This window comes from Liolophura sinensis, chromosome 12 (genome assembly GCF_032854445.1).
Source record: "Liolophura sinensis isolate JHLJ2023 chromosome 12, CUHK_Ljap_v2, whole genome shotgun sequence".
NCBI lineage: Eukaryota > Metazoa > Mollusca > Polyplacophora > Chitonida > Chitonidae > Liolophura > Liolophura sinensis.
Window position 1 is genome coordinate 4,649,389 of NC_088306.1, and position 23,307 is coordinate 4,672,695.

The following is a 23,307-nucleotide window of genomic DNA, read 5'->3' on the forward strand; positions in this document are numbered from 1 at the left end:
ATCGTGTTAAACAAATCATTCATTTCATCCACTAATCAGTAAATCGAGTTAAACAACTCATTCATTTCGTCTACTAATCAATAAATTACAATCTCACTCAATATCATCTAGAAGAGAGTGAACAACTTGTGTCCACACTTCGCCACTCAGTAGATATAGAGTGAATTTTTTCACCAGTACTCAGAATAATATGAGTTCACCAATCAATCAATCAATCAATCCAAATATATTTGCCACAACTTCTTCCTCGAAATCCCAGATAAAATATATTATATGCACGGAGCCATGAAGAACATAGCGAATGCTATGCACCGTGTATGTAAAGTCTTCAACATTACTATTAAATGAAAAAGCCATTGCAAAAATGATTTTAGCAATTTTTTTTTTTAAATTAACAAAGTGGCAAGTTGGCCAAAATCATAATTCTAATCAGATAAATTAGCCAGAAAACTGTACGCCCGAATGGCCGTTCATTTAACCTTGATGGAATTTTAAAGAACTTAAGACAACAACTTATGTTAAAAAAATATTGTTTTATTTATACCGTGCCCTGGATGATACTATGAATTAAAACCATGGACATGAAGTGCAATTGTGTGTCCAGTGTATGCCATTTGACCTCCGAAGTGGTTGCACGAGGAGACAAGGTCATTTGTGTGTTCATGAGAGTCTGTTCACCGCTCTACTGCTGCTGACATGAAGCCCCTGTTTACCATCACTCTGCCAAACAACAACTTCTCTGAGTCACTTCTTTTGCGTGTTGTCCTTAGCCTCTGGCTTTTTTGCTTTGGCTGGATGCGATGTCGTGTTCGCTCTTTGTCCCGGTTTTGATTTTGGATCATCAAGGCCTTCGAAATCTGTGGGAAAAAATAAAGTGAAATTCAGTTTCAGGAAGTTAAAAAGGATGACATTCTCTGACAATATCGTGATAAGTACTTTGTATTCTCAGTACTGGACTAGTATTGTACATGAACAGCACGGCTTTACAAGCATAAAATGACTTCTGTAACTTCTGATCGAATCTTTAGGCATTCTCTTATGTTGTTATACAATACAGATATGTTTGGATAGTATCAAACACTCTCGTTTTATATTTTCGACATGACATATACGACTAACCTTCCCATGGTGCATGTTTCATAACACTGCCGTTATATTCTGTAAAATTTAAAGAAAGTCTGTTTGTCTGAGTGATGCTAGAATGAATTCTGTTATCGCAGCAGATTATTCCGATATATATAGTACACATGCTCTATGAATGCAACCTAAATATTGAATTGGGGGGCCTACGTGGCTCAGTTGGTTAGCACGCTAACGCAGCGTAATGACCCAGAAGCCTCTCATCAATGCAGTGGCTGTGAGTTCAAATCCAGCTCATGTTGGCTTCCTCTCCGGCTCTACGTGCGAAGGTCTTGCAGCTACCTGCGGATGGTCGTGGGTTTCCCCAGGGCTCTGCCCGGTTTCCTCCCACCACGATGCTGGCCGCCGTCGTATTAGTGAAATATTCTTGAGTACGGCGTGAAACACCAATCAAATAAATAAATAAATATTGAATTAGGCTAACAGTATATAATGTTGAATATGACAACATAACAACAGTGTACATTCAAGTATCACTCAGACAATAGACTTTCTGATAAATTTAACCGAATATTTTCTTGAGTGTAAACAGTGGCTACACACCTTTCGGAGATGCCTAAGAAGATTCATGCAGTGGCTTCAATCGCCGTAATTGTGGGCGGATTTCAATACATTTTTTTTTCTCGTATTCAGGGGGCTTATCACTTAAAGTTATGGTGTCAAATGAATTAAACTGTATCAGGTTTCAGCACTGAACACAAAACGTACATCCTTCATAATTATCTCTTAAAGGGCACAGTGAACTGGGGCCAAATACACAAAGTTATTTCTGACGTCAGATACAATGTTATAGCTTTTTTCGGTTCAGAAATCAAAATTTTGTCCACCTCATCAATGCTATCTAAAGAGAAATGAATCCAAATTTCAACTTCATGTACCAAAAACTAAACATCGTGGAGACGTGTAAAATTCGCTGTAAGTCAGAAAAACTTTTTTCCTAAAGAGATCAGAACGAGCTATATACGATGTAGAGTTATGCCATTTACACCGTGTGGCAGGTATGAGCTATTTGTAACGGGCGCTGCGTTCAGTTTCACGAAGTCAGCATGTTAGGTATTGCTTGACAAATATAACGAGATAAGCTGTATCACGGTAAACTTACCTGGATCGTCATCGTCAGGTTCTGGGACAATCAGTTCCGGCCTCTCTTGACTAGAGAGGATGTTGAGCTTGAGCTTGTTTGGGCACATCGGGTCTTCTCCCTCATGACTGGGGTACCCAGGCTCTGCTTTAGGTTTATTCGCCATGCTTCTCAGTCTGAGAAAAGACAGGTCAAAAATATTCTCTGATTCACTAATCGAACTATACAAAATAATTCTTAGTCACCAGTTGTAACAGAGACCTGTGACCTCTAATACATTGCAATGAATATCACAGTATAATTTTTTTTAAATCAAATTCTGCTTAAGCCTTTACATAAACAATTAGAGCAAAACCCTAACTGAGGCTGCATGATAAGAGGCTGTACTTCAGCGGTTACGTTTGACCATTTGCCAACTTCCCTGCTCTGGTATCACTACCTGTGCTATCGTCTTTCATACATATATTGCTCCGCCTGGTAAGAACTGTAGTGGGAGAGGGGGGTGAGGGGTGGGGGTGGGGGGCTAAATGTATACAAATGAGGGTTTGGGTTACCACGAGCATTTAAGATCGGTCTGTTTTATGTTCATTTATATCCAACCTCAATCTGGATGCCCCAATCATCATAATATAAGGTGACAATTGTGATTGTAATCACTAACAGTAATAAACGATAATTATGCATTCATGACATCTATTTCAGTACATAATAACCCCGGCGAGAGAGGAATTATAAAACATGTTCATGTATGTACAGTCTATACCAGATACAGGAAATTAAAGTCCTCCAGACAAGACATGACAGTTAACAAACAACACACACATCCCACATTTTGACTTTGAAAAGAAATGGATCAGATGCCGATTTAGCTGTTACCAAATACTTCCCAGTTTTAGTTTAAAAGGTTGCAAGTAAGGCATTTTCTGATAACATTCTATGTTCATAAAACTGGATTAACAATGTAGACCTATAGGACAACTTTTCAGAAGAGATGCACGTAAATTTCTCCCGCTGGCGCAAAGTTACACGTTTTATGTGATAACATTACGCCGTTTATAAATAGACGAAAAGCTGACTGAGCGCTTGAAGGTTGGTGAATGGACGTAGATAAATAAGCCCTGCCATTTAAAGAAACGAAGGATAACACAAACGTTTAACTAAATCACATTAAAAAAATACACACAAAGAAGAAAAATAGACAAATTCTAGAAATCTAAGGAAAACAAAAAAATGTTTAACTGTCAGAATGTAGAAAGGGTGGCAATTTTGCCGAACTGTGGTAACTCACCCAGTGCCTGAAGTCTTGTGATCTGTGACCATGTTATACCAGTGTATACAGCAGGACATCTGCTTACAACCTAATACCAGTGTAGAATGGATAGATCACTCTGCGCTTAGGCGGAACAGAGACACACATGTCCACTGCGCATGTTCGCGTGGGTGACCTATTTAGCTGTAGCGCTGGGACTGGAGGTTACTCATCTTGGCTTATGGCCAAGACTATGCCTCGCATTGCAGTCACACATTAGCCGTATTTTATAGATTCCTAATGATGCTATATTCAGCTATTGCAAGGCCCTTCATTTACGAGAAATATGACCAGCTGTGTAACACCATGGGATTAATATACAGAATACTGTCTGTATTAAGTCTTCGTTGAAATGAAAAACATTTTAACGCTTACACGTGCACAAACTAGACTACTACATGTAGTTATAGTTTGTTGGGGTTAAACAGTAAACAGTGACGGACGAATCTTAAACAGTATACACTGGAGATCCTAAAAATGAACTAACTGCAAAAATGCAATTTCATCCAAAAATTAAGTATCGCGATGATTGAGGAGAAAACCAGCCATGCGTCAGAACAGTTAGAGTCTTGTGTCTTTTTGAAAACACATATCCGGTAGAAAGATTTCATTTGATTAAAATAAACCTTTGAAGGACGGTTTGCCTTGGTATCGTGGATTACATATAATATTAGATAATTTTAAATGTTAGCCACACTTAAAGAGGACATAGCTGCACACTATGAAATAAGACCCATGTGATACTTAACCCTGACTTTCTTTCATGTGTGTGTCAATCGAGTTACACAGACTCAATAAGTTTATATTGTACTTAATAATAATAATATATTCTGCAACATAAATATGTAAAGAGTAAACTCAGGGCAGTATAATTTCCTAATAAAATACAATGTAGTTAACAACAGGCTTTTAAAGTTATAAACAGATGAGTGGCTGTGAGTAGAAAAGGTGTAATAAACTTGAATGGGAGAGGTGTACCGTATGTATTATGTACGAACAGGTGGTAACATGCCCCACAATTGGAAGTGAAAGTGGATGTAACAAAAAGTCCAATATTTGCCCACACATGCCTTGCACGACTCGACCCCGTCGTGATTATTGACAGAGTGCTCAGCATTCCAATTGAAGTAGAGAGCATGCTATGTTTTGACGAATATGTTTAAGCATTGCGTTTTCACATCGAACTTGGAGATAAATTAAACTGGAGATATGGTTTTAAAAAGGGCTCAGCTAGGCGACAAGTAAAGCAACCCTACAGTTAATTACCAAGGTCATTTTAGTTAGGTCATTTTTAATAGCGAGACACAACCAAATTGAAATTTAATCAGAAGCCACCATATCGCCGATTAATTAATTACCTAGTTAAATTAGCAGTCGCCATATTGGCTTTTCTTTACTGAATTTCGCTGTGAGTGCCTTTAATATTCCAAAATAAAAATTAAAAAAAGTTGAAACGCCTGTGATAAATTAAGAACACACCGGAAGCACCAGCATTAATTCAAAACACATTCAAATGTATTCATCTGTACTACCGTTTATCTTTCGTGTTCGAAAATACACAGCTAAACGTAGGACTGGATGATCGGCAGGTTCCTTTAGTTTCAAGTTAAAGAGGAAAATGAGAACAAAACAACGAAAGTTTCTAAGCACTAATTAAATATATAAGGGATGTTCTTAATTGGTCCACTCATATAAAATCAAAACCAGATAAAGAATGAAAGTCTGTTCTGAATGTACCAAGTCTTTGTAAATTTACACAGTTATCTGCTGTAAGTCAAACATATTTTAATTAACTCGAACTGCTCAAAACGAAAGTAGTTTCACCTCAACAGGCACTTCACTACTGAGACGAGTCTGGACATGCTTCTGAGATCAGACAAAATGCGATACGAGGTCATTTTAAAATAGATGGTGGTTTTGATGTGTGGGCGAGCAGTCCATTTCTTACACCCTGTGGTGCAATCCAGTTTCAGAACGTGGACATTAATATGGATTAAAAAGGCCATTGATATGGATGAAGGTCGTGCCTGAAACCAGGTCATTACTTGGAAATGGCGACTGTCTGAGAGAAGCTGCTTCCAACCGGTTTTGGCAGTAGTAAAATGAAATGTGACGTGTATGTAGCGAATTATACTTGCATATTTATCTGTAAATTACAGGTAACCCGCGTACCTGACGCTCCATGCGTAGGTCTACCTGCTTTAACATGACAAAGCACTAGGGTTACACCTGTATAGAGTTCGGCAGACAAACGTTTCGTAAACATCCAACAGGTCTGGACATGCATTTATGCCCAAAGAAGTACCGGTACAAATATTACACTATCACATGGGGGATTTCTGGGCTTTTCTAGACTATATTTATGTAGCTCTTGGGCGAAAATAGCATACATGTCAGCAAAGATCTTTCCAGAATGATATGCGTAGAAATTCCATGTATTTCCCGTAAATTGAAAGTGACCTAGATACAGTGACAAAGGAACATGTGGCTTCAGCAAGTCCAGGCACATCGAGAAACAAGCGCACAGAACGTTCTGTACTACATCAGAAATAAAAACGCCTACATTTTGTCGTACGATCTTGCTAACACAGTTAGTTTCATGAAGGTAAATATTAGAACACCAGATTCATCACATGCAAAGGTTAGAAAAGGTGAAAGACAAATGTGTGACATAATTTGAGTTAGTCGACCTGTCAGAATAAGGGGACCATAAATTGCATGTACGCGTCCAATGTAGGTCAAGGATTGCACAACATAGCGTCGTTTGCGCTTTGTTTTCTTCAGAAATAAAACCGTTGGAAATCCCCACCCAGGCACAGAAATTCTTCTTGAAACTTCACAAAAGATTCTGCAATCACATTACACTGAGACAATCACTGATACATGGGAAGGTGGGGGAAGGGTTCGCAGAGTACTTTTTGCCTCTTTCACCACCCTCCCTTACCCTTATCCCCCTCCCAGCTTAAATTTAGCATTTCGTAAAAATTTGTTGGAAAATTTCCGGTGAATTCTTAATAGTCAAAAAGCTGACTCACTTCCTTAGAAGTTTCTAGTCCTCTTATATTTTGTGTTCATTCAGAAACATCACCCCCATAATGCTCTAAATACTTGCGAGGCTTGGAAGTCCCACGGGGATTCTGTGTTGCTCGAGTTTTGACCTTTTCCGGGTCTCCGTTAAAATTTTTGGCGAACAGCCAATTTTCTTTACTTCTAATGGCTTGTCTATACTAGCAAGCCGTTATGTTAAGCAAGAGAGAAGGTCGATTGTACGTTGGTGGTTTAAATACGTTTACTACAAGTTTGAAGGTGGTTGTTGGCTTTTATGCATCATGATGGTCGTTGATCAAGTTACTGTGCAAGCTAGTAAATACCCATGTTATGCCGCGTAACAAATAAAGAGGCCCGTAATGGCTTAAGGCATATAATGGCAACATAGATATATAAACCAAATATTAAAAAAATAAAAGGAGTGCTTAAACATACCGAAAAACACACTTTTTCGGTGCAAACGTCTGACATATAGCGTGGGGAAATTGCACAGGAGAGACCAGCTTGATCATTTGGACCTACAAACATACACAGCTCATGGGTCCGAATGGAAAGACATGGTCTTAATGTGAAGATAAATTTCAACATTACTAAAAAGATTGTTTAACAAATGGCTTATGCTTGTTTTTTTCCAAAATGAAAAAGTACATCGAACAGTTTTAGAAACTGATGTAACAGGTCATTGGGGTTTTTCCGTTGTGAAACCCCGCGTCGAAGAAAGACGACAGATGCATTAGTTAATATCAATTTTGAGAACTGACCGTAATCTGGGAAGTCCCTTTTCACGGGACAATAGTCTATGTTGCACATCTGTTACACTGAGCCAGGCCCGCCATTATCGATGACTTTGGGTGTAGCCAAAAATAGACAACGGGCTTTCCATAACCTGGGGGGTTTCCTTCCGGGGAATGGGGGATTTCCAGTTCAGATAAGCATATAGGAGGCCTTTTTACCAGACTGAAAGCTGGAAACATAAGAGGAGAAGAGAGTGGGGTGAGGGGGGGGGGGGGGGGGGTGGTACTGTGTCTCAAAGCCATTTTTAAGACAAAGGTGCAATCAAACCTACACCTCGACCGTTTATTCTGTGCAGTAGGAGTACAATTTCAGCCAAGTTTTAGCATCAAAACATTTTTCTAAAGAAAACTAGCTTTGGACTTTACCCCAAAACGGCGTTGTGAAACAGAAAGCAACTCGCAACGGAAATTCCAAACAGTCACGTCCAGGTATTTCAATATGCACTGACGAAGCCCTTAGTTCTCCATTGTTTCATTTTCACAAAGAAATAATCTACATGCATTTCTATTATTTCCTTACATTTATTTTTGTTTAATAAGCAATAAGACTAATGAAATACACATAATTAGCGTAAGGCAAATATGCCCTACACAACACTACTGCGTCCTACAATAATTTGTTACAAAAGTATGCCTTGGTTAGTTTTGTTCCCACTAGAAATAAATCCAGTTTTTCGTTTGCGTTGCATGACAGCGACAAAATCAGAGTTGACTGACTGAACAAGCTAACCATCTGTCAAACCTTTGTGGCGAGTTTTAAACCAGAATAATAGCTTTGGAAAGTCCGAGCAGAAGTCAACATTTTTCGATAACGTGTTGGCATCTCTTAAACAGACAAGACAAGTTGTTAGGAGTGAAAGTGGGGGTGGATAAGTTGCGTGCAACAACAAATTATCCCTATCAGCTGACCCCAGGAGAGAATTTAAAGAAATGAAAGTTGTAATATTAATGATCAATATGTTCAAATCAATAGGCTAAGTATACAACACAAAACTGAAGTCGTATTCTGGTTTGGATAATCCGTCCATCGGACATATTTCTGAGAAAAATAATAAGCATTCAAAATATAACATGAGCAGAACATTTTTGTTTGTTTGTCTTGAAAGATAAGCCCACATACAATGGCGTTAAAAATAGAATCCTTGTAATGATCACGTGATGTGGTTATGACTGAACCATTTGGCTTTGGCACAACATGCATCAGGTTTACATACCGCCTTAAAAATATGACCTGCTCGCATAATACACACAGTCTTTTGCGCCCTATTTATCAAACCGGTTATTTCTCTCACATTACATGTGCATGTGCTTATGTACACAGTGAATACAACTCAGTTCATTCAAGGACAGCTCTATGGGGAAATTTAGAAGAAATGACGCTTACCTATCTTATATTCCATACAAAAAGTTCCAGTTGACGTGGTCTTGACAAATAAAATATTACATGGATGTGTTTTGAAAGCACGTGGTTTAAACATGACGAGGGCCGGCAATGCACAAAAAGCAATGCTTCACGTATACATAAAACGCACTCATATTAACTAGTTCAAAATGGTGCTTGGCTACAGTCTTCAGTTTTACAATGAGTATAATTCTCTTATAAGTAAACATGGACAGAGTGACTCTAATATCTGGCTTTTTGCTTCATATCAGTGTAAGCCGGAGGGAAGGGGCCGTATAGTTGGGGTGTTCAATTAAATCGCCACTTCGGATATATGAGCAGTTGCAATCAAAATGCAACTAAGATACACATTTGGAATAATAACTAAAAACGCGCCATTCCAAGATCATTGAAGACTGCTTCACTTTGTATGAGTCTGTTTTAGTTTCATACTTTACACAATTTTTTTTTAAATACTATAACAGTTTTGCGCAGATGCAAGAACAAATCGATCAGGACACGATAGAAACCGTCAGGCGAACGATTGAGTAGGATTAAAATACACGACCTCAATGGACAACTGGGTGATTAACTTTCTGTAGAAACTTTATCACTCCTCTTTTAATAATCCATCAACGAAACAAGTCTGCCCGTCAATCCCGTCACTTCCGGTTATGTAAAATTTGTCTCCTTGCCATAGGATGATATAACGACTTTAGACTGTGTCCCTGGTTTTGTTTAAGGAAGAGACTAATTTTATATAACAGAAAGTGATCGGAGCAAAAGATTTATTTCAACAATGTATATTTGGAAACAGCGTCAAAACTTCATCAGGTACGATTAATTCCTACAGTAACATTTTCAACAGTGTAAAAATTATTGACAATAAACGAGTTTTTGGTCACATGACATTTTTACCCTGTACCAACCATGGACCGAAGGGTCCATATAAACAAACTGAGTAGGCTTTGTGCAACTGCAACGTAAATTTCAGCTCATTAGCATAAGCCGTTGTCGAGAAGAAAATTGCTTTTGTTTTGCACAAAGTCCAACATGGCCGCAAAGAAATACCGCAAAAAAGGAAAGACAAATCGAACAGAGCACAATAGAAAACTTCACGACTGCAGGATCCAACGCACACGCCCAATGACTAAGGAGTAACAAAGTTTCCGTAGAAACCACTACGCCCTTCTCTAGCATTCATAATCAATCCTATGCCAATTCACCAAGGAAGAAAATCGTATAGATCCGAAAGGCAGATCGTGAGTATTTGGAGAACATATGGTTTACATCAGCATAACAAAAAATATCTTTGTTTGGCTTCGACAAATGAAATCTGACAACAACATAGATGCTAAAGCAGCGATGCAGGGGTTCAAGCTGGTGTTTCCAGCCTAGCAGGCGTCACTTCCGGTTAATTATATGATGTCTTTTTGCAAAGGTGATATAAACAACCTAATTAGAAAGCGTACATTCTTCAAAGCCATCAACAGACATGTAGATATATTATATAGGATGTACTTGCAAATATGCAAATATAGTATTTATTTATTTATTTATTTGATTGGTGTTTTACGCCGTACTCAAGATTATTTCACTTATACGACGGCGGCCAGCATTATGGTGGGTGGAAACCGGGCAGAGCCCGGGGGAAACCCACGACCATCCGCAGGTTGCTGGCAGACCTTCCCACTTACGGCCGGAGAGGAAGCCAGCATGAGCTGGACTTGAACTCACAGCGACCGCATTGGTGAGAGGCGCCTGGGTCATTACGCTGCGCTAGCGCGCTAACCGACTGAGCCACGGAGGCCCCTGCAAATATAGTAAGTCCTGTATTTACTGACACAGTTTAACGATGTTAGCCACAGACAAAATTTCCACTTGAAAAGGTTTATTTGCAGGCTTACTACATACCTAAGTTTCCGGCATTTCTGCCGTGTCTTTTTAGCTACAGAGACATTTCAGTATTTAAGAAAGCAAATATAGCGATTTTATTTTTGGGTTGTCCTACTTCCTTTTGGCTGACGTCACCTCCACTTATGTAACATTTGTTTCCTTGGCTTGGAATGATACTAGGCCTGAAAACTTTGTCTTTAAGTTCATTTGTTAAGAGAAATACCCACTTCCGGTTTATAGGACGTCAAGATCTGAATCAGATAGCATATTTCGCGCAAAGAAATTCTAAAAGTGTAGGAATTATTGACAAAAATCGAGTTTCTGTTTACATGACATTTTTACGCGATAGAGGGCTTGTGAAATTTGCAACCGAGAAATTCCTCATGAACAAAGTGAGCATACCTGCTGGCAGACAAATGCATCTCGACAGCTTCGATGTCAAATATGATTTTTTGCAAACTTGATGAAGTAATGAGTCCTCTTAGAATTTTGGTAACAGAATAAGATAATGTTTTGGTAAGCTTAGTAACAAGACATTATTTATATACAGCACAATACTTATAAAAATTTGGTAGCAGAATAATGCTTTAGAACAACATGTTGGCAGAATAATGCTTCAAAATAACATGTTGACAGAACAATGCTTCAGAATAACATGTTGGCAGCATAATGCTTCAGAAGAACATGTTTGTAGAATAATGCGTCAGAAGAGCATGTCGGCAGAATAATGCTTCAGAATAACATGTTGGCAGAATAATGCTTCAGAAGAACATGATGGCAGAATAATGCTTCAGAATAACATGTTGGCAGAATAATGCTTCAGAATAACATGTTTGCAGAATAATGCTTCAGGGAAACTTTTGCAAATCTTGGGGATAGAATAATGCTTTTGTTAAGGTTGATAATTGAAAACAGAATCTAGCAAACTTGCTGAGAGAACAATGCTATTGGTAAGATTGGCTAGCAGGCTTTATTGTGAATCTTTGAAGTACAATAATAAATTCTTTTGGCAAGGTTACATTAAAATATTTCTGGAAAGCATGGTAACAGAATAATGCTTTGGGAAAACAGCGGTACAGCATGATGCATAAGGAACGTTTTGCTACAGAATAAGGATTTTGGAATGATTTTTGACATCAGTAGTGGAAACGTTGAATTCTGTTTCCTGTTGCTGCTATGAAGGTTCAGATGGCCCAGTAACATCGACCAGGGCTTTCTCAAAATCCTATGCTGTAACTACACAAGTTCATACCCATTAATTTGCTGAAATTTCATTTTAATGCTTGGTACGTTTCCCTGCAGTAAATGTTGCAACATACTTTTTCTGTACAGTGTATCAGACAGATAGTAATTTTCTTATACTATAGTTAGGTTTGTTTACCGCCAATCCGGAACTTAAACACTGAGAATAATAACCACAAAGTATACAGTTTAGAATTTGTGACACATATTAAATTCGTGAAAATGTACACTGTTCCTAAATTTCATGGAGTCTTTATCGAATTTATTTCCCAGAAGTACAAGGTGCTTAACTTTTACACCGTTAGTACTGAAAACTGGGAGACACGTGTTTTTCAGTGAATGCTCCTCTAAAAATAGCTATCCAGTCATGGTCGCGTGATGCTCTTGTGTATCTAAGCTTTACTTTGACACTACTGGTATAAGCCACCCACGTCAGCATAGCAACAACTCTGTCGTCAAGGGGGAACAAAGTCTCTTTGAGCAGGTAGATTTAACTTGAAAAGAGATAATATGAACCATGTATCGATTAAAACATGTTTGTACATGTTTAGCGGGTTGGCCTACGTCTGTGGCTTGACTATACACCACATGTTTCTGGATGAGCCCGTACATTCCAAGTCCAGTTAAATGCACCTGTGAGCGTAGACAAGCAGAAGCGCAGCGACTTGTGCAAGGAGAGCTATTAATAGGAACAGATAATACTTAGTTTTAAAAGGAACTTATTCCACGTAAATCACTAACAGGGAAACAAGTGAACTTTTGATTCCTATAACATCTAATTGAAATATATTCAAATCGGCTGCTCTGATATTGGCTTAATAGGTAATTTTAGTTGTGTCAGACATTGACCGATGTTAAAGGATATGCGCAAAGATTTTTTTTCATGTTTGAGTCATACTGTAAGCCCCATAACTCTTAATAAGCCGTCTATTTTATGTGTCTCATTCGCCTGTGGTTGAGAATTTTTGGAAATGACATGATCCACGAATTAAGTGGGTGCATGGCTCAAGTTCGCGCCCCAGTTCAGACTCTTCCCTTCAAAGTTGTTTTGAAATCTATCATCGTAAGCTGCAAAAAGAATATTACTGGAATGCTTTTTAAATCTGTCGCGGGCTCTAAAGAGGTTGAAAGTCATTTATGCACCCAAAAAGAAAGCTGAGAAACTTTTTTGCACTTTTATAGCATAGAAAACATCCAAATATGTATGCCCAGTGAATACAATTAAGACTTAGGGCATAGATTTTAAAAAAAAAACAGAGTTGCAACGACAGTGTGATAGCTGGTAAATGGTCAAATGTAACCGGTAAAATACAGCCTCTTGTCAATTTACCTCAGTCATGATTTTATTCTAACGGTTCACGCAGATGAACAAACGGTGTCAAATTACACGCTCCCTAGCACCATGTCTTAAGCAGAAGAAGTTAACGATTAAAACATGCAGTGAAGTTTATTGCAATTTATTACACGTCACTGTCTAGAATTACTCAAAATGTTGCAAAGGGATCAGGCCTCAGGGATGATTAGTCCACCAGAAGAATTCTGATTTTTGAAGGAATACGATGTTCTTAACAATATACACTATATGTACTGGTAACAAAAACTACAACAAAAAATTACATGTAACATGTCCCAGGGGAGAAGAGATTACATAAGCCTTGAGCTGGTTTATATGAAGACATATGGTGTCTAGCTCTTCGTGCCTTGCATTATCGCTTTAAAAATGATCCACAACTTTCCTTTATGAGAAAAAAAATTCCTTGCCGGCAACAACTGGACATAAGACGATTATGTCACTCTTGTAACTACCATTGGAAAAAAATTGCATCTAAAGACAGATTTGTGTCTAAAATTTAAATAGTTTTACTCTTAAAAAGTACGTGTCATGCTTTCCACAAAAATAAGCCCCTCTGCGATGATTAATGCTGCAAGATAAGTGGCGATGTGTATAATCCAATTACAAAGCTTTTCTGAAACGACCTCAATGGCAACCCAAAAATTGACCAAAATCTAAAGCCCATTGCAAGTGTGTTTTGCTTGTTTAAGTTCTGTTTATTTCTGCAGTTCTGGTGCTAGACTACAAAATAAATCTTCAGCATAATAACAACCAAGTGTGCCATTCATTGTTTGAGGTGACATGCGTCATTTTCCCGTAGCACTGAGCTACTGGTATGTATACAGGTGATTTAGCAAATGTTGAGTGATCACCTACAGGGCTATCAAGGGTCTCCTTCAAAGTGCTCCTAGTGCTGAACGGTGCATTCTTGTCAGCTCTGAAAGCCAAAGACTCGAGTCAAGTTTCAAGTCCAAGTTTCAAATCAAAGATCGAAGGCAGGTTTAAAGTCAAAGATCCATTTCATGGCCCAAGTCAAAGATTTAAGTTAAAGGTTCACCCCAAGTCTCAGGTTAAAGGTTCCAGCCAAAGATGGAAGTCAAGTTGCAAGTCAAACATTTAAGTCAAAGATCCTAAGTCAAGTCTCAAGTCAAAGATTTCTGTTAAATTTTCCAAACAAAATAATAATCCAAAGTTGAAGATGCAAATCAAAGATCCAAGTCAAGGCTCGTCAAAAACTCACGTCAAAGTTTCCAAAACAAAATATACTGAAAGGTCTCAAATCGAAGATCATAGATGTCAAAAATCAAAATCAAATGAGCTCTCAAAGATTTAATTCAAAGATCTCAAGTCAAGCTTCAACTCAAAGGTTGAAATAAAAGTATCCAAAAAGAGGGATTCAACGCCAAAGATTCCAGTCAAAGATACAAGTCAAGTCTTTAGTTAAAGGTTCACGTCAAAGTTTCACTTTGAACAAAAACAGATTCAAAGTCAACGATTCAGGTGAATTCAGGTGTGTGAATCAGTTAAAAAACTGCATTGTTTTTCAGTGACCTTGACCTTTTTTCAAGGTTATTAACCCTGTACCTCCATTAATAATAAGGCGGTATTATTTTGTTGCATGCCGATGTCAATGCCGAAACTTAACACCATTGTCTTTAACACAGCAGTGCTTAATGCCGCTGCTTCTATGTTACGATAGAGAATCGTCCAACCCGTTCCTCACCTGCCATGTCTGGAGCTAACCCTGTATATTCTCTGGAATGACATTTTGTCCTGAACCCATATATGATAACATTGGTCATGTTCTTTATTGCTGGGTTTAATCCAAAAGAAAAACTGCAAAAACACCAGGGTAAGGGTTCATCGTATACTACATGCCTTGGCCCATAGCCAGGGGATCATGGTAGAAATCCGGTAATCCACTGCAATCAGAGATCCCAACATTTGTAAATAGACATAAATTTTGTGCAAGAAGGCATTTTACAATAGCATGTATGTTTGTCGCCAGACATGTATAATAATAAAATGCAAAGGTGGGGGCAGAAAAGCGATTTCGTTATTTTTAAAGCACACCCGCAAAATTAGGATCTTGAAAATAGGCTGAATAGTTGATTGTTCCAGCCTCTAAAATCTTACCAGTTAACTTTCTGTCAATAATACATGGTGACTTACAGGACACAACACCACCAAAAAAGTACGCATCATGCATATTTAATCATGCAAGTATGTTGGTGACAAAACGGGATATCCTTCATTCTTGAAGGGTCAATAAAAAGCTCTGTAACCATGTAAGATGTCCCAAACCAGTCGTGCCGCTGTCACAAAGGGAATTTGTATAATGCCATATGAGCTTTATTGCTGAATTATTCTGACAACCAAAAATTTGACAACCATGCAACATATAGTATTCAGCTGATGCTTACAAGCACTGCTACAAGCGTTCAGAGCGTTTGCGACTTAATGGAGGTACAGGGTTAATAACCTTGAAAAAAGGTCAAGGTCACTGAAAAACAATGCAGTTTTTTAACTGATATCTGATTTAACGTGTGTCTGTGATACAAGTTGAAAATTGCTTTAAGATTGCATGAGATACCCTGCTTACAAACCTGTTACGAAATACCATTTCAATGGCACAATGACCTTGAAGAAATATGTCAAGGTCATTTATTGAAAAGCCATAGGCATGTTCTACTTCAAGACTTCAAGACATACTGTCTTTATTAGCCTGTCACAAAAATATAACTTATATAAATATAACCGGAAGAAAATTCGCAACGGTCGCCGAAAATGACTTGTTTTTCCCAATGTCAAAGCGTTCATGTGGTATACGTTTGCTAAAAATCGTTAAACATGTTCAAGAGATAAAGTGTTTACAAAGATGTAAGCGGTACTGCATGATATTATACATATGTGTGAGAACGTGAACTTGACAGCGCATATGGCACTGCATGATATTATAGACATGCGTGAAAGGGGGGAAATGACAGCGCACATAATATTGCATGACATTACAGATGTGCGTGAGAGGTTGAACTTGACAGCGCATCTGATACTGTATGATATTACAGATATGCGTGAGACGGTGAACTTGACAGCGCATGTGATACTGTATGATATTACAGATATGCGTGAGAGGGTGAACTTGACAGCACATATGATAGTGAATAACATTAAAGATGTTATGTGCATGAGAGGGTGAACTAGTACTGCATGACATTACAGATGTGCGTAAGAGGTTGAACTTGACAGCGCATGTGATACTGTATGACACTACAGATATGCGCGAGAGGGTGAACTTGAAAGCGCATATGATACTGTATGATATTACAGACATGTGTGAGAGGGTGAACTTGAAAGCGCATATGGTACTGCATAACATTACAGATGTTATGTGTATGAGAGGGTGAACTAGTACTGCATGATATTACAAGCATGCGTGAGAGGGTAAATTGACATCGCATATGGTATTGCATGATACTACAGGCATGCATGAGAGGGTGAACTAGTTCTGCATGATATTACAGATGTGCGTGAGAGGGTGAATTTGACTGCGCATATGGTACTGCATGATATTACAGGCATGCGTGAGAGGGTGAATTGACATCGCATATGGTATTGCGCTTGCCAGGGGATACATGGACAGGACATAAAATTTAGTACACATACAACGACGCAAGCAGAATCAACCAACAACAACAAAATCTATAAACACAGTCCGAGAAATGTAATGAATTTTTTTCATATTACTGAAAAAATCAAGGCATATAAAGTATTTCAGCTTCCCTTCTGCCCTTCTGTCAATATTATACAAGTTAAGTGTTCAGTCATATGAAATATTCTGATAGCTTTCACATGTATTTCACAAAATTTCTTTAGCAAAGCATGTCTATAAAACTGCACGTTCGTGTTATACGCCTCGATTTGTACGTTGGATCTAAATTCGGCAATTTAATCGCATAGAAACTCATTAATGACAAATCAGATTCACCCGAAAAAAGGAGATAGATAATGGTGCAAACAGACGGTTGTGTACCATTATAAACAGTCTCCAGTGACCTTTGAGGCTCCGCCCCTAACACACAAAGTAAGGGTCCTACATGTCTGACGTTAATAAATATTTTACGTCAATCAAAACTGTTCTCGGCCATTTATTGGTTAATTTCTCTGCTAGAGACTTCATATGAATACGGATACATGTAATCTGCTGTAGAGAATTTACTTTCACGCAGCTGGTCGCTGTCTACCCCTGTCGCCATGAGCGAACAAGTGTCCAATTCGTTGTATATGGGTGAAGATGATTCAGACGTGGAGTATACTTATGACCCGTTTAAGGAAAAGCATTACAGCGAAGACTGTCACTGGGAGTGGAAGACAATAAACAAATCACGAAAAAACTTTCGAATACGTCTCGTTCTAGTTTGCTGTTGTCGAAAAAACTTCGACAACATGGAGGAGATACATTTCAGCCATGCCTGTGAATGGTGGGAATTTAAAGCTAGAGGGAAACGCATTTGGATTCTTAAGCGTCGATGCGTGTGTTATCCTAGAGACTAAAATGTGAATACATGACAGCTTATTGTCATAATGTCAAAACTTTAACTGTAAGTATACCAATGTGTGTTGTCCTAAAGATTAAAATGTGAATACGTGACAGCTTATTAACATGGAGTCAAAACTTAAATTGTAAGTATACCAGAAGTATAAGGTTCTGACTTAAATCTACCAGCTTTATCTATTAGATGAGTGAAACGAAATTTCACCGTAGGCCTATATCATATGAGGATACAGTTCTAAAAAATATGTGTTTTATTAACTGATTTCTGTACACAGTTCTCATGAAGCGACTGTATTGTGAAATTATTTAGCGATTCACTACGATCACACATTTGTTTCGTCTGCAAAAGAGCTTTTTCTATCATTTCTTGAATGTCAGCTCCTTTTTCGAAAATCCACGTTGAAACGCCCATCCCATTTTAATGATTGATATCGTTCAATTATTGTATAAGGAAAACAGGCTCATTAGAACGGATGCCTACACGTAATAAGTTTATCTCCGTAAGTATTACTTATTCAAGTTGTGGTTTTCCTTACGGTGAGAAACAACGTCAAAAATGACCAGAGTCCTGACAAGAGCCACATTTTTGAAAATATTTAAAGCATGCCTTGTTTCAAGGTCATTCCATGTACGACGTTGACCTAAATTTTTGTCATTGTTGCAGACTTTATGGAAATTACAACCCCACTGTGGCACCAATCCCTTGAAAAAATACCAAGAATCCGGATATGGTAGATGAGCACCATTGCACGCAAGCAGGCAAACAGAAAAAGAACACAGTACTTGGAAATCAACTCTCCCAATAATAAAAGAAAAAAGGTTAAGATTCAAGCTTTCATACGGAAATGTTTCGGTACTTCACACGATTGGTTTTATTGTGAAGATTCCTTGAACTCTACTGCATAGCTGTGCATATTCCTACCAACATTATGTTTTCATGTTGTTTTTGTTCAGAGAATCACAACAAACATGCCTAGAAGGATAGACGAGTGAACATGTGGTAGGACATTATTGTCAGACGATAATTCCATGAGTTATATGTAGAACAAGTTCCTGTTCAAGTGTAATCCACATTCCGATCTTCTCTGTTGCCCCTTTTCACAAAAATAAAAAAATGATTATTGCTTGCTGTTTTTGACTTGGTGTGGTTAACTGTAGTTTTCTTCATATACAAGTAGCTGCTCAGTATTCCACAACACAGTTCATTACAGGGTTTACACTAAGTCCCATAAGCTGTTAATTGCAAGGAATGAAAGACGTACAACATAGACAGTAAAAGCACAGCAGCGACGACAGTATGATTGCTTGGCAAATGGTCACAGGTAACCTATGAAATACGGCCTCTTGTGAATTTACCTCAGACAGGGTTTTGTTCTGTTAATGTAAATGCTTAATTAGTAGTAAGTTACACGTCATCTGGCGCCATCGCATAAGCAGAGTTAGATAAAAGAAATGCAGTGATGTTCCCTGCAATTTTACTAGATGAGAACATGGAGTGTGTGTGTTTCCAGTTTCCTAAAAGTCGTGTATATTTGCCACAAACTGAAGAATTTGTGTTGTCTAGTAATAAAAAACTGAGGTTAGAGCTTCACCTAACTGCCGCCCCCCCCCCCCCCCCCACACACACACACACACACCACCCTTGCACGGCAGTCTGTGAAGAAGAACTAGGCTAACTATAAGTTCTTCACATACACTAAGTCCAGAGGATCAGTCCGCGGCAAATCACCAACTGTAGCTGCCGTCTCTTAAACATTACTAGGTAAAGCCTCCTCTTGTTTGTACATGTACTGAATTTCATTTTAAAGCGATATATTGTCAGCAAAAATAGTATTCAGGACAGGTAGGAGGAGCTAAGTGACGCTCCGTCCAACAATACATTACATACCTGTAAGACTTTAACGTCGTCACTTCATTGGTCACGGCAACACTAATTTATATAAAACGGTTGTTTATAATGGATATTTTTTCTCAGTGAGATACATAATTCTTTTTGAGCCTTTACGTTGTCTGTATAAAATGGGGAATTTTCTATTTATGTGTGAAGATGATACAGACGACGATCTATTCGACAATTCGTTCAAAGAAGATCATTTCAGTGAAAACTGCCACTTGATGGAAGAGCGTATACAATGCAAGCGTGAGGACCTGAAAAAAAAAAATCGTTGTCATTTGTAAATGTAAAAAAAAAACAAGCAGGGAAGAGATACATGGCGTTACATGTGAAAAAAGACGAAAGACAGTGAAAGGAAAGATCATTTTGTCGGTGAAATGTCAGTGTCCTCCGTGTTGTAAAAAATGAAGAGCAAACAATTTGGTACAAGCAATATTCAAGGGTATGTCCCATTTAGAGCCCGTTGTCTCATTTTTTTCCTTTCCTTATAAATCTGATGCATTTACCTCTCCTACATATACTTCTAGCAGGAATGTCATTTTCCTATACTGACTATGGCTTGCAGCTTACTACTAAGTATCACTTGCACTCACGTGCGATAGAGCACTGACCAGCCATCCTCAGCTACAGCCATGGCGTCACAGCTGGCTAAATGGTAACTTTAAGTAGCGAAGACCGTATTAGGTTAATTCTATGTCTGTAGAGGGACATTTATATAGGTCTCATTTGTACTTATGCATGTATGAGGAATCCTTTCTACACCTGGTTACATATGTAAGTTTTGTGTTAATTCTACATTGTGTCTTCTGTAAAACGAATGAATCTGGAAACATAGTACTGTGTATTGGTGAAGCACACGTAACTTTAGGCTGATTATTTTCCCTCTGTCTATCGCGAGAGCTGTGATTCACCGAACTGTGCGCTACGTTTGATTTGCTGGAATTCCCGGCTCAAAGCCACACCTCCCTCGGAGATATAAATACGAATATTATCCCGATACCATGACAAAGTGCATGGCTTTCTATTGGTTCACAGATCATGACGTGTACACAAATTAAATATTCAAATCAAGCAAAGCGTTATAAAGTCTTGAAGAAAATGCTAAAAGCTGAGTTTTGAAATGATTTAGAGCGAACGACACAAACATGTCGCAATACACTAACCAGCCAAGATGGGAGGACGTTGTAGATTATTCGTTCAATAACACTCCCATAATCGAGGAAAATCACAAGAATGACCAATGCGGGTGGAAAAAGGTGGAAGTCGACAGATCCCGTGGAAACTACAAGGCGGATTTCGCAGAGTTTGTTGTTGTGGAAAGTACGATGATGACATCATGGAAATACACTATAGCAGAGCATGCAATTTTGATGATGGATACTGGTGGTTAAGCTTTTTTGGGTGGCTCTGGTATTTGAAGCGCAGGTGTGCTTGCAGCCCTAGACAGCACTAAAACGAGTTATAAATAAACATCTACAACAAGGTGAGTAAACTTCCGACTTGTGCATTGAACGACTTGTGTGCTGAGTATGACCCTAGAAGTTCATGTGGATATCCTAATAAAATTGTTTGACGTTGGCGAGGTTTACAAGACGTTAAGACACTAAAATGAAAGAATATGTTCGTCGAAACAAACATCCGTATACCAGCGGTCAACCGCACTGGGCATTCCGGGCTAGTGATTTCCACAACAATCTTGAACACAAACCTATACAGAACAAGGAACATACATAAAGTAACACATCAGAACGTATTCGTGCAAAAAGAAGCAGTTTTCAATGATTTTTGGCAAGACACCTAGAATGTTCTAGACGAATGAATCTGGGAGTAAAACCGTGTGGATTATGTCCCTTTATCAATGGTTGACAATCAAAATATGTCTCTCAGTTGCGCTTTGATTCCATTTCTTTCTATGCATCCAAGCCAGCCCCGGTGTGAGTGGAATACGATAAAAAGAGACTCAAGTTATCTTGTAACGTAACTAATATCATATATTCTCTTTGATTATCTTTCAGACTGATGTTACTTCTATTCTCTCGGACTTGAATGTTTGTGAAAAAGGTTTCTTGCTGTGATTTCCATACTAACAAGGTCGTGTGTTTCCGAGACATTGATGTCGACATTGCCTAGAAAAGTTGGACCTTGTCAGAAATAACTGGACATTGCCTAGAAGACCTGGACATTGCCTAGAAGACCTGGACATTGCCTAGAAGAACTGGACGATGCCTAGAAGAACTGGATATTTCCTGAAAAAATAGCGTATAGTGTGTTAAAGTATATGGTCAGCCAACAGTGTTCTACTTGTGGGAAAAGCTTCACTGCAGTGTGGTGTGTTAATTTCTGTAATAAAATATAAGTAAAATCTCATATAAAAGGCAAACTTTAATTAATGCCAATCACACAAACTTACTCACTCGATCAACTGTTCTGGACGGTCACTATCCATACATTTATTGAATTTTACAACTTTTTTTTCTAGGGTACTTGGGCCAACATTGTAACACCGACGATTTTGTCAGCAATATATATGCATCGACAAAGCAATATGATGCTGCAGCACAAAGGCAATGTCAGACATAAGAGCTCATTGAGCTTATGCTACATGTATTTCTTAGCTAATTAGCGTATGGTATGAAAATAATATATTCACTGTACTTGTAGAAAAATAGAAAATATGGTAATGCAGAATATACCACCAATTAATTTATTCAATTAATTATTTGATAAAAATCCATTAAAGCCTACAGAGACAATATTATTTTTGAATTTGTCAAATTTGTGTTACAATGCGTACTTTCCTGTCGCTTTTGGAAACCTTTCTTACAGTCAAGGTGCTCCTTAGTCTACTTTTTGTCCATTGTAAGAAAGGTTCAAACAGCTTTTGAAATACACTATCTTACAGCCTCCAAGCATTTTTTGTTTCATTTGTATTCGTGGAGATTGTCATAATTGCCTTTTAGTTACAGCTGCCTTAACTGTTAAGAGCAAAATCGAAAATTAGTTATGTTGAGGAATAACATTAGAAAGTTGACACGGCTTCATGATCCTAGGTCAAATGTCAAGGTCAGAAAATAAAGTAAAATATTCAACATCAGATACTCGTGTTTGTTTTCTGTCTGCCATATGTCGCCTTCTGTAATGACATATTTAGACGATTTTATTGGCGTAATGGTTCTCTCAAGGAAAGAAAATTCCCAGAGTAATATTAGCCTTGGTTTCTGGTACAGCGGAATGGTTCTCTCAAGAAACGAGAATTCCCAGATTAATATTAGCCTTGGTTTTTTTGGTACCGCGTAATGATTCTCTCAAGATGAAGCTCATGTGTAGTGTATACTGTGATATACATGAAAGGTTTTCAACGGGGAACAACTTTAACCCAATCTGAAAATACACACACGTGGGGATTGCTCTACTACCTGTGACTGAGAACAGAGGGACAAAGTCACAAGTTTGCAAAACTTTGTAGTTTTCTTTGGTATATGGGTCGTTACTGATCTACGGTTACCAAACAAAAGGGTCAAAGTAAATACGCCTTAAATGGGTGTTTAAAAGAAGGTTTCGCGTCAGAGATCGGAAGACCAAATTTCTAGAATAAGGTGTAATACAAATCTCCAAAAAGATATATGTAAGGTAA

General features: G+C 38.2%; 1 protein-coding gene and 2 long non-coding RNA genes across 5 annotated transcripts in view; 2 read left to right on the forward strand and 1 right to left on the reverse strand.

Moving 5' to 3' along the window:
- Positions 1 to 537: 537 nt before the first annotated feature.
- The window catches only part of LOC135479186 (uncharacterized), a 44,256-nt gene continuing 21,486 nt past the window's right edge, over positions 538 to 23,307 (reverse strand). For 2 of the 3 annotated variants that reach the window (XM_064758968.1, XM_064758969.1), the window contains exons 2-3: positions 2,243 to 2,397; positions 538 to 857 (exon numbers count right to left, since the gene is read on the reverse strand). In XM_064758968.1, the coding sequence (XP_064615038.1) occupies positions 745 to 857; positions 2,243 to 2,397 (268 nt within the window). In that variant the 3' untranslated portion in view covers positions 538 to 744. Of the gene's footprint in view, positions 858 to 2,242; positions 2,398 to 3,509; positions 3,659 to 23,307 lie in introns of those variants that run through there. The other variant, XM_064758967.1, reaches the window with a different exon arrangement.
- On the forward strand, positions 17,676 to 18,908 carry LOC135479559 (uncharacterized). The gene is made up of 2 exons (XR_010445860.1): positions 17,676 to 17,825; positions 18,444 to 18,908. It is a non-coding gene; the product is annotated as an uncharacterized LOC135479559 (long non-coding RNA).
- LOC135479187 (uncharacterized) lies at positions 19,494 to 22,767 on the forward strand. Its single transcript, XR_010445832.1, has 2 exons — positions 19,494 to 21,156; positions 21,689 to 22,767. It is a non-coding gene; the product is annotated as an uncharacterized LOC135479187 (long non-coding RNA).